Source organism: Notothenia rossii (assembly GCF_949606895.1).
Source record: "Notothenia rossii genome assembly, chromosome: 8".
Lineage (NCBI taxonomy): Eukaryota > Metazoa > Chordata > Actinopteri > Perciformes > Nototheniidae > Notothenia > Notothenia rossii.
Genome location: NC_136906.1, coordinates 50866672 through 50884020, shown reverse-complemented (window position 1 = coordinate 50884020; position 17349 = coordinate 50866672). Strand labels below are relative to the sequence as shown.

The window sequence follows — 17349 nt, the reverse complement described above, 5'->3', positions numbered from 1 at the left end:
TAGGCCTATGTGCCTCAGGAATAATTATCACAATTACCTCAAAATATACACAGATGGTTCTAATAACAAGGAAGAGTGTGTTGGAGTTGGTATATATATCCCAGACTTCAACATTTCGATCTCAAAAAGAGCGTCAGATCAATTATCAGTGTACATTTTACAGCAGAAATGCTGGCAGTAATAATAGGATTACAGTGGGTGGGAGAGGTCAGACCAGATAGGGTGGTGGTATGCACAGATTCATTATCCATATTACAAAGCATACAATCAACAACAACTGTCAGAGAAGACATTCTCATAGAACTGAATCATAGCCTGTTAAGACTGCAAAGAGGCGGTATAGATCTGCAGTTCTGCTGGGTGCCTGCACATGAGGGGGTGAAAGGGAACGAGTGTGCTGATAAATGAGCAAAAAGTGCACTACAAAAGCAAACATTACCAGTTCAACTTGGAGAAGGAGAAGGAAAAGCAGTAATTAAGAAAAAAGGGATGGAGATCTGGCAGAAAAGGTGGGAGAAAGACCAATTAATATTTATAAAGAAAGAAACAGAAGGGAGGAAATCACGATTGCTACTCAGAGTACATCACACAACTTTGAATGGTACGCTGCTGTATATCATGGGGGAAAGTGACAGTGACAAGTTTGGGAAGTGGGAACTGTGGAGTAAAAGAAGATGTAGAACATATATTGTTGTTACACTGTGATATCTATAAAGCTGAAAGAGAAAAACTAAAGGATAAAGTTATAGAGGGATTGAAGTGTGGTTGGTATTCTGGGAACAAAAGGAGAAGGAGTAAAAGCTACCAGAAAGGCACTGTTTACCTTTCTGAGGAAAACTGGGAAAGGAAAAATAATCTAACATTAGGTTAGAAATAGATCATGGATTGTTGTTTTGTTTTATTTATTTTATTTTTCGTTATTTTGTTTTATTAGAGATGGAATGACATGATGATAAACACTCATGTACAGTAGGTGGCGGTATGCAACTAAAAGCTGTTTGCGATCCGCCATTAAAAAAAAGAGAAGAAGAAGCGCGCGGGAGCTTTGATTACCAAACAGTCGAGTTTAAGGGGAAAAAGAAAGCAGCAGGTAGATTTATCCTGCAGCTTTATCTGGAGAACGTTTCGCTTTTCTAATACATGATTTGAAAACAAAGGTACGTCATAATTGTTTTGTTGAACTTGTGCCATTGCTGTGACGTTGTCTTCGACTAAGCAGCATTGTCAACTGGCTTAGGTTAAATGCAGTGAACTGATGCGCCAACAGTGCTAATGCTAATAAGCTAACAGTACTGTTGTTGAAATGCCCCTCAGCTAAACTTTTGAAGCTAAAGCTATAGCCACTATTGTATTCACTGGGTACCTTAAGTTATTAGCAACTTCTTGTAAAGGTCAAATTTCCGAACATGAGTCTGTAAACTCGCTATTCCAGCCTGTTTACATGTCGTAAAATACTGTGACGAAGTCAGTGCCAGAATAGCGTACTTTCAAATAAAAATAATCTGAGTATCGCAATGTAAAAGTAATACAACCTGATTTATTTCCGTTAGTTTTGGATTACTTCCATATCAAATGCAATTAAATGAACACAAGAGAAATGCAATGTCAATAAGAGAACAGAACAATGTGACCAAGATATTTAGGATCAAAATGATTGTATTTATAGGAAAACCTGCCTTTCATTAAGCATATTCAGGCAGTAGACCAGGGGTCGGCAACCCCTGGCACGCGTGCCAGCATTGGCACAAGGCACCGTAACCAGTGGCACACTAGGAATAAGAGTGCAAAAATATTTAAATTGTATTTTCGGATCCTGAACGAGACCGCCGCCAGAGCGCGTCTCCCCGTTACCTGCAGAAGGAAGCCATGCACGTAACGCAGCCCCGCTCTCTTTAACTCCAGGTGACTTTCTGCCGCTTTCCTCTGTGGTGCAGTGCTGACCGTTTCACCACGGAGGAAAGCATTTCACTAATTGCAGTACCCATAAGGAGATGTACAAATGCCGCAGTTTTTGCGTGGCTGTGTATTTAGTTGAAAGCCCAGTGGCGATCTGCTCATCTCTCATCGAAATAATATGCTACAAAGGGGCGGACTGGCCAACTGTGTGTTGAACTTTCCTGTCGGCTCCCAGACCGTAGTCGAGGAGGGCAGAAGCAACAAGCTTCAGGTTCAATAACCAACTTTAGCTTAAATGACTGGAGAGAGGCGAGCTCTTCTTGGGAGGCCGTTGCATTTATTTAGCTGTTCTTCTGTTTCACAAAATACATCACAGTCCTCTGTTTTTCTGCTGCCTCGTTTCACTTCCAGAAACATACACGTTCCCTCACTGTCGCTCTACCATCCACAAACACACATGCACAAGCCACACCCCCCCCCTCTCTCTCTCTCTCTCTCTCTCTCTCTCTCTCTCTCTTAAAGGGACAGCGACCTTATCTCACTCTGCATGAACCTATTATCATAACGTGTGCTGTGGAAAATCACACAGCACACATGTTAACGTTTGTTAAATTCGACATCATGTAAGTTGCGCTGACATGATGTCCACACACTGCTTCCCCGCAGCGAGGCTGATAGTTGAAGGGCGTCAAGCTCCCCCCCCCCTGTTGATAATTCTCGATCGTTGGCACGCTGACATTTTTTTTTTAAATGGCACTTCATATGAAAAAGGTTGCCGACCCCTGCAGTAGACTATACAACAGGGGTGTCCAAACCTTTTTCACCGAGGGCCGCATAAATACAAATATAAGAAGGGCTGGGCCACTGAGAGTTATATTGCCTCACAAGTTCAGTTATAAGTTAGCAAAATCAATCAAATGTAGGTAAATGATGCTTGTGGGTGTTGGCAGCTCATCCCTTAACACAGAAGCCTCGGATTGATTATAATAAGGAGAAATAGGAAGGCTATATTTCAAGCTTGTTATGTAAATAAGTAATTGGGCTTTTTTCTCATCAATTTAAGATTTGTTAGAAAATGTTTCCAACTTTAATTGACTGAATTTATTTGAAGAGTGGTCTTATTAACACATGAATACTACTGTGTAATATATTTTTACATTTATAGTTAAGAAGTACAATATAAGACAAGCAAAAGTTTCATTTTTGGGCCATATTCTATTACTCTTTGAATTTGCTGAGGGCCGATTCAAAATGGTCCGCTGGGGGACGGATCGGGTACGGATCGGGTACGCTCCGCGCACGCGAGTAAACGTGCATCGCTTTCTGGCTCCGTAATCACGTGCAATTTAATTCTCAGGTTCCGACTGGTCACAACAATAATTAAATATCACTCTTAATACAACAAATAATTAACATTTATCTATTTTGGGGTGCACATTTAGTTGTTTGCTGTCCTTATTTCTTTATGCTAAAATCTGGTTGGCACTGATGGCAACCAAAGGCCAAGAAGTGGTTGACATTTTTTCTGAATGGTTGCCAATGGCAACCTGGCAACCGTTACTGTCAAGCCCTGCAGAAATGTATAATTATTTATTTAATAGAAATGTTTCTTCTGCCCGTAAAGTGTCTAAACCAGGCTTGTCTGGATAAATGCATTTTTAATACATAGTCATTGTCCATGCCGGTTTGAGTTGGATTATTTGTCACAGTTTCTCTGATCAGATCGGTCTCCTCCATTTTGTAGATTATGTGTTTTAAACAGTTTAATCCCTTTGTGAATTGTTTCCACTTGTGCCGTCCTTTAATTTCTTCATTTTTGAGACTTTTAAACTTTAATTACCGCCGTTGCGCCATTGAACATACAGTAACACAAATACTACAAATCCACATAACAAACAATCAAAAATGAAAAAATGTACTTATTCACTTATTATTATTTTGATAAAAAAATAAAATATATATATATTTTTTTTTGGGTACCTGGCTGGCGCCCCCTAGCAGCGGCGCGCATATTTCAGCATCGGCGCTGCGCTGCCACTATTTGTATATAGGGGAAACACTGGTCAATGCTCTATGTTACTCACACAGTGCCCCCCATCCTTTCTGCAGGTTTCACACTCAAACCATGGCTATGAGGAGCGAGTCTAGGGTGGAGACCGAGGTGGAGGCGGAGGAAAGCTTCGGGCCACAGCCTCTGAGCAAACTGGAGGTTTGTATCCTGAACACACGCTTAAGTACACTGAACTTATTACATCTGAAATCTCCTATTTCAGCTGGGGCTTGTTTTGGGGGAGCAATTAGCCTGTTTTTCGGGAAGTGGACTGTGTGTTGGGAATTTATTTATCAAATGTGGATAGAGAATCAAACCATTCAGCTGTCTTTGTCGTATTTTATTTCTTGCAAGAAAGTTCAGTCAGTCACACAGAGAGCATACAGTCTGCAGAGAGAAAGACGAAGAGTAGAGTTTGGGTTTGGCATATTTAAACACAGAGATGAAGAGAGCATTCTGGGAGTGAGGGAGGCCGTATCAGGATGTTCCCCGTTCACCTGAGGTGAAGGTCATACTGTTGGTGCACATAGTGTAGCTAACAACATTGCAACAAATCTTCTTAATAAGGAATTTTCCAAAGCTTAACAAAGAAGTGAAAGTAGTAAACATAGATAAACATTAGCAAATTTGAATCACACAATGATATTATTAAAGTAAGTAAGTGACTATAATATTTTTCTATTACAGACTGCATCTCAAATTCATTTGTATTTCAATCAATAGCTATGACATTCATGTTTTTATGTAAATGTTTTTGTGTCAGTATATTTCCGTCTATTGTCTTAACAAGCAGGTGTCGGAAATGTTGGACTGATGGCATTTTTTAATCCATTACTGTAACACTCGGAGAGTAAACAACTCTTCTTTCTTGACTTCTGCGTGAGCATTGCAGCTCTCGACTGTATGAAGATTTAACATTTGAATCAGACTGCTCTGACTGGAAATGTATCCACTTTCCTAGGTTAAGGCCAATTGCTGGACTGTTTTTAAAACCCAACACTTTAGCAGTTTTTCTCTTTCATAGTTTATTGATTCTGTGCTGTCTCTCTCCCAATGTCTCTGCATGCAGCAATGTGGAGTCAGTGGCAGTGACATCAAGAAGCTGGGGGACGCAGGTTTCCACACCATCGAGGCAGTGGCCTACGCACCCAAGAAGGAGCTGCTTAATATCAAAGGCATCAGTGAGGCCAAGGCGGAAAAAATTCTAGTAAGAAACCACATTTCTCCATTATTCTTCCTTTAGTGGCTCAAATGTTAGTTTCACGCTTTGTCATATACTCAGGGCTGCAGTATCAGACGTTGAAGGGTGGTATCAGTGCAATCTAGTGCATTAAACCTGCAATGTGCAATACAGACACTTTCTTTTGCAATTGTACTTTGTAATAATCACTTGTTATATGAAAAAACAATTTGTATTAGGTATTTTATAATGCCACAACACCTCTATATTAGCGATGTTAAGATTCACCGATTCACATCGGTGCACCGGCACAAACGTACAAGATGCGAGTGCACCAGTTGAAAGAGTGCACATCGGCGACAGTTTGGGTTGAACTTGCGATGCATCGATTGTAGCGTCTTTGCATCGGTAAAAAAACGATTCATTCATATAATACCCCCTCATCCTGTCAGCACTCAGCAGAGACGATCTTTGATCTTTGCTTCGCACTACGGAGGCCGAGAGTCTCACTTATCAACACACACGGAAGTTGAGGAGAAAGAGAAACACAGCACCGAAAAATACCTACAAAATCAAACGTTTGGCAACACTTTGGATTTTTCAGGAAAGACGGACAACTTGAAAAATCACTCGCAAATTGTAAACGATGCCTTGCTGCTTTAAAGTACGCAAGTAGTACGAGGAACTTAGCGACGCACATAAAGAGGCGACATGGGGTCTGCGGCTGAAAAGACAAACCTGAAAGTTAGACATATGAGTTAAATCACTCAGTGAGGTGTTCTGTCAGAGAGAGTGGTGTTTAGTTTACAGCAGCCTGTGACTGCCAATAATAGTTTAAATGTCTTCCTTACTGTAAGCAGTTATGAAATACCTGTGTGTTAAAGGTCAGTGTTTCCCATAGATTGATTTATTTGTGGCGGGGGGGGGGGGGGGGGGGTGGTGCGGTGCCCCCACAAATAGAATCAAATTCTGTGGGAAACACTGAAGGTTATTTGCATTCTTTATTGTTCATAGAGAAACCACTGCTTTCTGCTCACTGGTTAGTTAGCCTATGAGTGTTAAGCACATCAGGCTGGCAGTCGTATGGGCATTGCACTACGGTAGTTGTTATTTGCACATTGTTAATCATGGGCAATGCATCCTTAAATAGTTTAACTGTGAGGTGTTGTACAATTGTACTCTGGAAAGTTTTTTAAGGTAAAAAAGGGTGATGGGATGCGCAGAGAACCAAATATGTGAAGCACTTTGTTGTTAATTTATGATTTGCTGCATATAAGGAATAAAACAATGTATAATGTTGAATCAAATCATATCGAACTGTATCCCAACAGGGGTGAATCGTATTGCCTGGTGTTTCAAATGTATCGTTAATGTATCGTATCGTTGGCAACGTATCGAGATGCGCATCGCATAGGCCTCAGTGATGGAGATGCACATCCCTACTCTATATGTTTCTTATATCACTTTTCTTTTAATTGCTTCTACTCATTTTTAGCCATTGCTGTAATTATGCAAGGCTCTCGACTAACTTTTTTCACCATCCTCCCGGAACCGTCCCGAAATACAATCTAAGCCGTCCCGAAATTAATGTGGACCGTCCCGAATTTAAGATATTAGTTTTTCTACTACTTATCATTAGTTAAAATCATTCAAAGTGACCTTTAACATAAATAAAACATCATACAAATCATTAGATGATAATTCATCAACCTTTTTATTTGAGTAAATCAGTCAATCACATGACAAAGGCCAAATATATTTAAACAAACACACAAACGAGAAAATTACTAATATTGAATCAAATCAAGTCCCATCCAAGTAACAAAAAAAATCCAACACTCTGTCCTGAAGACAGAACCCAGAGTAACCACTAACCAGGAGGACAGTCTGTAACACAGTCAGGTAGGGGTGTAACAACTAATCGACTTAATCGATTAAAATCGATTACCAAATTAGTTGGCAACTAATTCAGTCGTCGATTCGTTGGTGACGTCATCACATGTGTTCTACACCCCGTTAAGCTCCAACGTTATCGCTCTTTTTTTATCGGTACAGGAGAGATTTAAAACATATGTCATATGTATTATTGCTACATAAACATTATATCGCAGTCTTAGTGTCGCCAACTCAGTTTCTAATATGCAATATCACTACAAAATGCGTCTATAATGTATTTTCGATCTTCCCAATTCAGACGAGAGATCTCTCCCCCGCCTGCTTGCGAGGGGGCGGGGCAGTTTACACACACATGCAGGAGATGGCGGAGAGAACGCGCTCCAAGGTGTGGTTAAACTTTAGCCGTCTCGATGTGGACAATGCTCGTTACCAAAAGTGCAATAACAGTTTATCATATAAAGGCGGTAAAACGAGCAATTTGTCTAAACATTTAGCAAAAGTGCACCACATTCAGACGGAGGAATGCACCGGGTTCCACTGTCTTTCTAGTAGCTCTGTAGCCCCGTCCACGAGTAACGTTTCCACGTCAGGTGTTATGTATGCTAGCAGCAACACACAGAGTTAACTCAGTTATAAAAACATAGGTTAATGATTAGAGGTAACTGAGTTATTTTGTTAAAGTTTCAGCTATTCTGTTTACAGTTCTGTCATTACATTATTTAATATGATTTGTTAAAACATTGTTGTTTATTTTGATGTGAAATATTATGCATTTAATTAAAAATAAAAAGCAATGTTAGTTTTGTTCACAATTTGTTTAGTTAGTTTACCTTATTTCTTGTCAAAAGAACCGTTAATACTATCGTTAAAAGGACCAGATCGATAAGCAGTATTGATATAAGTAGTAGTAGGCTACAGTTAAAACCTTAACGATCCGAATAATCGATTAATCGTTTCATTAATCGATAGATTAATCGATTATCAAATTAGTCGTTTGTTGCAGCCCTACAGTCAGGAGACCTTTACAAACTGCCCCGCCCCCTCGCACACAGACGGGAGAGAGAGATCTCGTCTGGATTGGAAAGCTCGAAAATACATCATAGACGCATGTTGTAGTCTTATTGCATATTAGAAACGGAGTTGGATAAACTAAAACTGCGATATAATGTTTATGTAGCAATACTACATATGACATATATTTTTTAAATGTCTCCAGTACCGATAAAAAGTCAGATAACGTCGGAGCTTAACGTTACCACTGTCTTTAATAATTCCGGCCCGGGCGGAGCCCGTTTAATACCGGGGCTCGGTACCCATCCATACATGGGGAGAGGCGCAGCATATTGCTAAGGACTAAATACGATGGAGGGTTCTCATCTCAGCCTTATTACCCATAGGGGATGAAGTGGAGTAAGTAAATAAAGAGGCCGGCGCTCCAGGGTCTGGTTCTGCTGTGCGTTTTTGTGATGTAACGGTAAAACATTTCAGAATTCCTCCACGGGATACCATTGTCATTTTACATCACTCAACCCGCGAAATATACACACTCAGTACATAGCCTACTGTAGATAGACCCGCGAATTTGCGGGCCAGGATTTCGCGGGCACAGCCAGCTGTGCGGCTGGCTGACAGCACATGGGCACAGCCTACGTATGTGTGTGTGTGTGGGTCTGTCTGTCTGTGTGTGAGTGTGTGTGTGTGTGTGTGTTTCGCGGGTTGCTAAATGTTTTGTGTGTTTATGTTGACAAGGAGGTTTAATAATTGTGTAACGTGCAGTCGATTTCATTTTCATCGCCGTTTGTAGTAGAGTTAGCAGGGTATTTTTATTTTAACTCTCGTCCCAAAATTATTTTTTATCCTCCCTGACACTATTTTTTTCGACGACGGGACGTCCTTAAGCTCGAGCCCTGAATTATGGTTGTGTATTTTATTACTAATGTGTGCTTTTCTTCTTTATATTGAATACCTTGGCGTACTCTTAATTATTGCATGCCTGTTTTGACCTGCTATGCCACTTTTAGCTGTACCACTTTACATTTACCCGCTGGACTAATAAAGGCATTCTGATTCTGAAATCCATCTAGCCCTATTGCTTATCATTCAACACATACAATGTTATATTGAGGGCTCTTTTGATCCCGACCAGTTTGTTAAGCTCTACCTCTTGCGTTGTGAAGTGTTTGTTAGGAAAGTGAAACTAACTGAATTCATTCTTTTGAATGTTTCCCTCAGGCTGAAGCAGCCAAACTTGTGCCGATGGGCTTCACCACAGCGACTGAGTTCCACCAGAGGAGAGCAGAGATCATCCAGATCTCTACGGGCTCCAAGGAGCTGGACAAACTCCTGCAGGGTTTGTACAACCAGCATACAATCCACAAATCCAGCCTGGCTGTCAGCGGTCAGTCCTACACTCAGGATGTAACAGTTGTTACAAATGGAAGGAAGAATAAAGCGGTGTCTTTTGTTGTTTGTCCTGCAGGCGGGATCGAGACGGGCTCCATCACGGAGATGTTTGGAGAGTTTCGGACGGGGAAGACCCAGCTGTGCCACACACTGGCTGTCACCTGTCAGGTAAAGACACTGAAGCACTATCATCTTATCTGAAGAGAATCATGCTCAAAGACCCTCTAATGTACGCTAGAGGGTCTTTGAGCATGTTTCTCTTCAGTGATTGTGATGTTAAATGTTTGTTTTCCTCGTATCGTGTCTTAATATTTGTTCTTGTTGATGTTGCAAATGGAGCTGCTTTGATGCAAGTCAAATGTCAGACCTTTTAAAAAATGATATATACAAGAACAGAATATGAAATTAAATATTGTAAATTAAGACACAATTAAATACGGTTTATTGCGGTGATAACTATTTCGATAAATAAGTATATTGCAAGATGACAAACAGTGGATGGCGCTGTCCCATGTCCTCTGAGAGACTATGAATCACCATGACAACATAGTGAGGGTGTCCAATAGGGATCGACCGATATGGCTTTTTCAAGGCCGATACCGATTATTAGTAATCAAGGAGACCGATAACCGATATTCGGAACCGATATACATTTGCAGTAAAATCAAAAAATATTGGTGTCAAAATGTAGAATAACACAAACTCCAACACAACTTCTTTGAAATGCATTTAAGCATATATTATGTTTAACTAGAGAATCCAATTCCTGAAGAAATTGCTAGTGGGAATGCTTTATGCTGAAAATCTGACGCTAAACTGTTGAAATGTAATGTGTAAGAAAAAAAAGTGAATAATTTAGATTGAAATGATACATACAACACTGTGGGCTTGAATGTGTGATGAGAGAAGAAAAGAAAGTGAAAAGGCTTGGAATAGTAGCAGGATATTTGAACCGCAAACTTCTGAACTAACTTGATGGCGAATGATCTGTCGCCATGGCAATGGCATTTGATGACACCTCATAATACGCTTAGATGCGTTGATGGCTGCATTGTTACCAAACCTGTGAAGTTTTGGGCTGTTTGGAGTATTTTCACTGAAGTTATGAGAACCGTGTTTCAAGGCGAGCATTGTGTTGCCATGGCAACGGCATTTGAAGAAATCCCAAAACTGTCCTGTAGATGTCTTCACGGCTGGACTGTTAGCACCCTTGTGAAGTTTGAGAATTTTTTGAACATTTGCATAGGAGTTATAGCGACATCATGTTTTATGGCGAGGGATGCGTTTCCATGGAAACGGCATATGGTGAGATCTCAAATTTGGCGTAGAGCTGTTGAGGTATGGACCGGTGATATACAAGTGAAGATTGGGGGACGATTGGACCGTGTCCATTGGACTTATAGCGACATCATGTTTTATGGCGAGGGATGCGTTTCCATGGAAACGGCATATGGTGAGATCTCAGATTTGGCGTAGAGCTGTTGAGGCATGGACCGGTGATATACAAGTGAAGATTGGACCGTGTCGATGGGACTTACAGCCACATCGTGTTTCATGGCGAGTGGTCAGTCGCCATGGCAACGGCATTTGATGGCACCCCATACTACGCTTAGATGCGTTGATGGCTGCATCGTTACCAAACCTGTGAAGTTCTTGGCTGTTTGGAGTATTTTCACTGAAGTTATGAGAGAACCGTGTTTCAAGGCGAGCATTGTGTTGCCATGGCAACGGCATTTGAAGAAATCTCAAAACTGTCCTGTAGATGTCTTCAAGGCTGGAATGTTTGCACACTGCTATCTGAAGTCTGCTGCTCTGAGCATGTCAGTTGAAGTGATGACATCATCGTGTTCCATTGCAGAGGTGTTTATAGTTGAGCTAACGAGCTCTGTAGAGATCAAAGGCTTCATTGTTCTGAATGAGAGATGAACCTCTTACATGTGAGCGTTTTGTGGAAGAACCGTAACAGATATCTGTGAAATTTCAAAACGTGAAGCATGTCAAGGAAGTTGAGTATCTGAAGTGTAATTTTTGTGTAGTTTCGGGTTAACAATGTGGCCTTTTTGGCAGTTTAACTAAAGGTGTGCGGCTGCTGCCGTGAGGAAATATCAGCCTGAAATTATAATGGGCTTTAATGGAGGAATGTTGAACGTTTTTGTCACTTCATGCCCTCAAAAAGCATTTTGTTTAATTATTTGTCATTTTTCAAGCTACGGGATGTTTTCCTACGTTTGTCATGAAAAAGTATGTCTCAGGAATGTAGGGTTTGGGAATTATGGCAGTTTTAAAAAAATATATGAAGGCAAATTTCAAACTGTCCTCCACTCTAACTCTGACATCACGCACTCTGCCTTAACGAGCTGCGCAATGTTAAAGTTCAAATGTTAAAAATGTGATGAATTATGGGATGTATCTCTGGAATTATGAAAGTTATGAATGAGAAAAGTAACAGCCATCGATTCCCGACCGAGCTGAACGTTTTGATGTTTGAACGGAGTTTCTGCGATGTTCAATGCGGCAAAATAAGTCGGCGGAATAATAAACTTTTCGTGCGTAGAAGAACAGTTAGTTGGAATGCTGTTAACAGCATTCCCACTAAATTAACTTTTAAACATCTTACAACTGGTTTCCTCTCTTTGCCCTTTTTTTAGTGCAGCCATCTGCAATGAGTTAGAGAGAGACAGAGAGTTAAAAGTGGGGCTGCAGGCTGACATGCTTAACTAACAATAATGCTTAATTTATTATATCAAAAACAATGCCTGTCCATATTGCATAAAATCCCAATAAGCTGCTAGCAACTGCAAAACACTAGCTAATGTTTTGCAAACTATTAAAGTGAGGCTATTACAGTAGACCTAACGTTAGTCTAGTAGCCTCACTTCTAATATTTTGCTAAACATTTACTAGACACATGTTGACTAGCTAATGAGCTTCACATATCAACCTGAAAAACTGCGAAGCTCCACTCGCAGCCCCCCCCCCCCCCCCCCCCCGCACCACAGTTACTCCGCTGCGAGACTCCCTAACTGGGAAACTGATAGAATTGGATCATTAGATCGTGGTGTTTTTTGCAACTTCAGCTGAGGGGATAGGGATGTTTATTGAACTTCGGCTTTCAACTGATTTACCTTCGAAACACATGTATGGCTCTGCCGCTCAGCGCTGCTGCTTGCCTCTGTCTGTCTCTGCGTTCTTCGCACCTGCCTGTAATCTGAGGAGGTCCCGCCTCTCTGGCTGGCTCCCACCCGGAAAATCTTCAGTGTTGATTGGCACTTCAGTAATAGCCTATCAGATAGGGCTCTGGGCGGGACATTGCTCGTGTACAGAGAGTGGTGACTGCAGCCAGAGAAACGGCCACATCAGAGCCAAAGTTTTATCGGCAATTTGATTAAAAAAAGTCCGATACCGATAATCGGTCAAATGCGGAATATCGGCCCCGATAATCGGCCAGGCCTAGTGTCCAACACCATCATCGCCGACATGTCCTGAACACTGGATATGAATTGTTTCCATCAAATCAAAGGAACAGGGTCCCATGTTTGAATAGAGTCAGACTGAAGCACTCCTTTGTGAACCAGTCTATCCTGAAATACAGAGCTAAATCCCAGACCTAATGTACGATAGAGGGTCCTGAGCACGTGATCGTGATGTTCAATGTCTCCTTCCTCCCTTGTATCGTGTCTTGATATTTGTCCTAGTTGACGTTGCAAATGGAGCGGCTGTCATGCAAGAAAAACGTCAGACTTGATCTGCATTAAAGTATTATGGTATTGTATTCTGTCCACAGCTGCCCATTGATCAGGGGGGGGGAGAGGGCAAAGCCATGTACATCGACACAGAGGGGACCTTCAGACCAGAGAGGCTGCTGGCTGTAGCTGAGAGGTGAGTCGGGGGGACGGGACAGCCTGGGTGAGGGGTGAAGGATGATCATGTGGGAAAGGGAGATTTCAGTTTGAAACCTGTACACCTGTTCTTTATGGCGTCACTGTTGATGATTGATGACTTCCTCTGTGCTCCAGGTACGGGCTGGTGGGCAGTGACGTCCTGGACAACGTGGCCTACGCCCGCGCCTTCAACACGGACCACCAGACCCAGCTGCTGTACCAAGCCTCCGCCATGATGGCCGAGTCCAGGTCAGTCAGAGCCTCTGGACCTGAGCTATATATATATATATATATATATATATATATATATATATAAAATAATGTTAATGCGATATTTACTTGCACGAGAAACACATCGCCAAGACACTAGGAGATAGTTAAGGGAGAGTATCAGTATAAAGGCACTTTAAAAAGAACTATAATTAGTTTTAATTTAATTTGTTTAATAAAAGATGTTGGGGGGAAATCCTTTTTCAATTGTCTTTTTTATCTTAACAGCATGGGCTGTAGTTTATGCTAACAGAATGAATATGGACTTTATTCACAACGCATCTGAACGGAGTATGTGCTGAATTATCATTTCCAAATAGAAAGGCAAAATGGCAGTAATACACCTTTTTGAGACTTAACTGTTCTATAAATATGAATAACATGTGTTCTTTTATTGCCTAACTGCATTCCGACTGTAAATTGAGTACAGTATAGTATTTTTCTCAGAAGTATCTTCACTCTCTCTCTCCCTGGGTCAGGTACGCTCTGCTGATCGTGGACAGCGCCACCGCTCTGTACCGGACGGACTACTCGGGCAGAGGAGAGCTGTCTGCGCGCCAGGGACACCTGGGACGCTTCCTGCGCATGCTGCTGCGCCTGGCCGACGAGGTGAGCAGCTGGCCTGGCTCTGTGGGGATATCAAGCGCTCCTCATGTGTTAGTGATGAGCGAGAACCCAAATATCCTGCGTACCTCTCCATAGCTTCAGTTCCTCCCTCACCATGTTGCACCACAGCTACTTTACACCATTACTTCATTTATATACTATCTTATGTATATATGCAGTGGTGTAAAGTAACTAAGTAGATTTACTCAAGAACTGTACTTAAGTACAGTTTTTAGGTACTTGTACTTTTACTTGAGTTTTTCAATTTTATGCTATTCTGTACTTCTACTCTAAAACAATTCAAAGGGAAACCGTGTACTTTTACTCCACTACATGTGTTTTATACCTTTAGCACTTTAGCTCATCTGCACATTAGCCGCTTTCACACCGCAGGACTTGCCGTACGTTAGTGCCGGCACTAAAGTACCACAGCACTGAATCCGTCAGGGGGCTAGTGCCAATCACATTCACACCGCAGTACTTTCCCTGAGGCAAGATTACGCTGACGTCACTTCGTCTTCTTCTTCTCTGGGTTTACTGGCAGGCCGCAAAACCACTTCACGGCGAGTACAAAAAAAAACGAGAGAAGAAGAACTACACGGGGGAGGGGGTATAAAGCCCACCCGCTGTACATGATATATATATATATATATAATATGTAGGCTCAGCAGACAGAGCGTAGTGCAAAGATAAAGTGTCACTTGATTATCTACTAAATAGTGAATTCAGCATCAACTTCACCAAGATGAAGTTCATAACTTCCTAAGATACGTGTTACTTTATGTCCCTACTAGAATCCAAACTCAAATGACTCAAACCAACAAAATGTCCAAGCAAAGAATCATGTGCACCATGAGGCTGGGTTATAAGGGTAATTTACTAATAAAATACCCCATTATAACAATGGACTTTATCTTTATGTATTTATTATATATTACCCCCTCAGGCTGATTTTGGAAAAGGACATTAACCGTGGTTTGGTGTTTTTCCCTTATTTATCTAAAACAAATGACATGATAAATTACTTGTGTTTATGTGTGTAAGACTTGTGTTTCTGCCCTTGCCATTGCTGCACAAGGTTGCAACATTGTAGATAAATTCAACCACCGACACCTGTCTGCTCTCACATTCTTCTATTCTGCAAATTTGGGGTGGGACACAATAAATAAAGCTTCGCCAGTTTGTTTGTTTTATTGCACAGTCAAGACATAACAATAACGGCATCACGCCGCTCAAGTAGCTTTTGCGGACATCGCTCAAAACATTTGGAGTTGGGAACTGCTTTCTGTAGAAGCTGCTGCATCCCGTCCTCAGAGTAAATTGCCAGAAGCGCCGACACTTCCTCATCATTCCACCGCTCCGGTGTTGTAGTACGTGTGGTTATAACTGCTTTAAAGTACAATAAAACTACTCGCTCAGGTGTGGATTTGGTTTTGTAGCGAGGAAAAAAAAGGATGCCTAACAAAAACAATTCAGAGTCTAACAGGGTGTGGTTTGCAATTCGCCCAGCCAATAGAAATAGAATAGAAATTGGCACTCTTTTATCACCAGGTTCGCACCACCTCTCTAGCAGGGACTGAAAATGGCCAAAAGAGTTCCCGGCACTGAGTAGTCCCGGCGGTGTGAACGCAACATTATTGGTACCAACGGAACTAAAGAACCAAAGTACCAGGGAAAGTCCTGAGGTGTGAATGCGGCTAATGACTACTTTTACTTGAGGTACTTTTAAGTATATTTTGATGCAAATACTTATGTACTTTTACTTGAGTAACATTTATACTCTTTTCCACCTTTTTAATTATTTGAATGACTTGTTAATGACTTAACAAAATAAGTGTTATAAATAATTTCTATATAATTTCTGAATCAACACATTCAGGTGTGCTGTGCATCTTAACCCCAAGGTGTCTGTAACGTGAGTGCGTTTGTCTCCAATGTCTCCACAGTTTGGGGTTGCCGTGGTGATATCCAACCAGGTGGTGGCGCAGGTGGATGGAGCGGCCATGTTTTCCGCAGATCCAAAGAAACCAATCGGAGGCAACATTATGGCTCACGCCTCCACCACACGGTGAGTGAGGATGGGTGGGTGTTTCAACAGTAGAGCTTGATATACACTAACAGACAGAGGCTGCAGCTGATGACATCACAGTTCATGGTTCGAGGACTCGATGACATCACAGTTCATGGTTAGAGGACTGATCTTAACCGTGCTCTTGTGTTTGCAGTCTTTACCTGAGGAAAGGCCGAGGAGAGACGCGGATCTGTAAAATCTACGACTCGCCCTGCCTGCCCGAGTCTGAGGCCATGTTCGCCATCAACCCTGATGGAGTGGGTGATGCTAAGGACTGAGGTGGGGGGGGGCAGGAAGCAGAGGGTGGTAATGAGTTACTGTCACCCCAGCTGACTCATTCTGGACTAAAGTGTTCTGCACCATGCCACCGCCTCCACTCAGAGCCTCAGCTGACAGGGCTTAGGATTTGAAGCTGATGGAGAAGGTGGTGCACACTGTGGACCCTCGGCAGAGCAGAGGTGCAACAGCAAGATGTTGAAGCACATTTCCCCCGACATGGGGAACAAGGAGGTTTTCTTTCACTATGACTGAGTATCTCCTAGCTACAAGCTGGATTGTTCTGTTAAGAGAAACAGCCTTAGGATTTCATAATGGTGATAGTATCTCCATCATTCCAGACAATTCTATCTCATAACCAATTTTCTTAGTTCCCCAAATAAAAATCCCAATTTGACCAGTGTCCGTTGAGCAAATATTAGATCTTGACGTAGTAAATCACGAGATATTAAGTCATTAATAGAAATACGGTCTCAATTTATTTTCTGTGTTGAATTAACCTCTGTAGTTTCTCTATGGAGTGGTCACAAAAGATTTTTTGTAAAAACTATTTAATATTTTGAGATTTTCTTTGATAGTTTTGTCTCCGTGGTGTTTCTTAGGTTTTATTTGTGATGTGTGACCGCATTTCTATAACGCTATACTTTGTTATTTCTCTATTTTCACCTTTGTCAGCTACACTAAAGGTTTGTCTCTTTTCTGTCTCTACCAGCGCCTTCTGTAAATATAACTTGAAGCTAAATTAAAAATAGTTTTACCATTAAAGTGACTGGCTATTTTTCATCATGGAAGTTCATTGTTGGTCCTATGGAGGATTACT

The 17349-nt window shown here is 41.5% G+C and overlaps 1 protein-coding gene across 1 annotated transcript; it reads left to right on the top strand.

Moving 5' to 3' along the window:
* Positions 1-1002: 1002 nt before the first annotated feature.
* Positions 1003-17294, top strand: rad51 (RAD51 recombinase). Its single transcript, XM_079643068.1, has 10 exons — positions 1003-1157; positions 4006-4105; positions 5016-5153; positions 9255-9372; positions 9502-9593; positions 13210-13304; positions 13442-13555; positions 14056-14185; positions 16129-16250; positions 16408-17294. The coding sequence occupies exons 2-10, from the start codon at positions 4022-4024 to the stop codon at positions 16529-16531; spliced, it is 1017 nt and encodes a 338-aa protein (XP_079499194.1). The 5' UTR covers positions 1003-1157; positions 4006-4021; the 3' UTR covers positions 16532-17294.
* Positions 17295-17349: the final 55 nt, after the last annotated feature.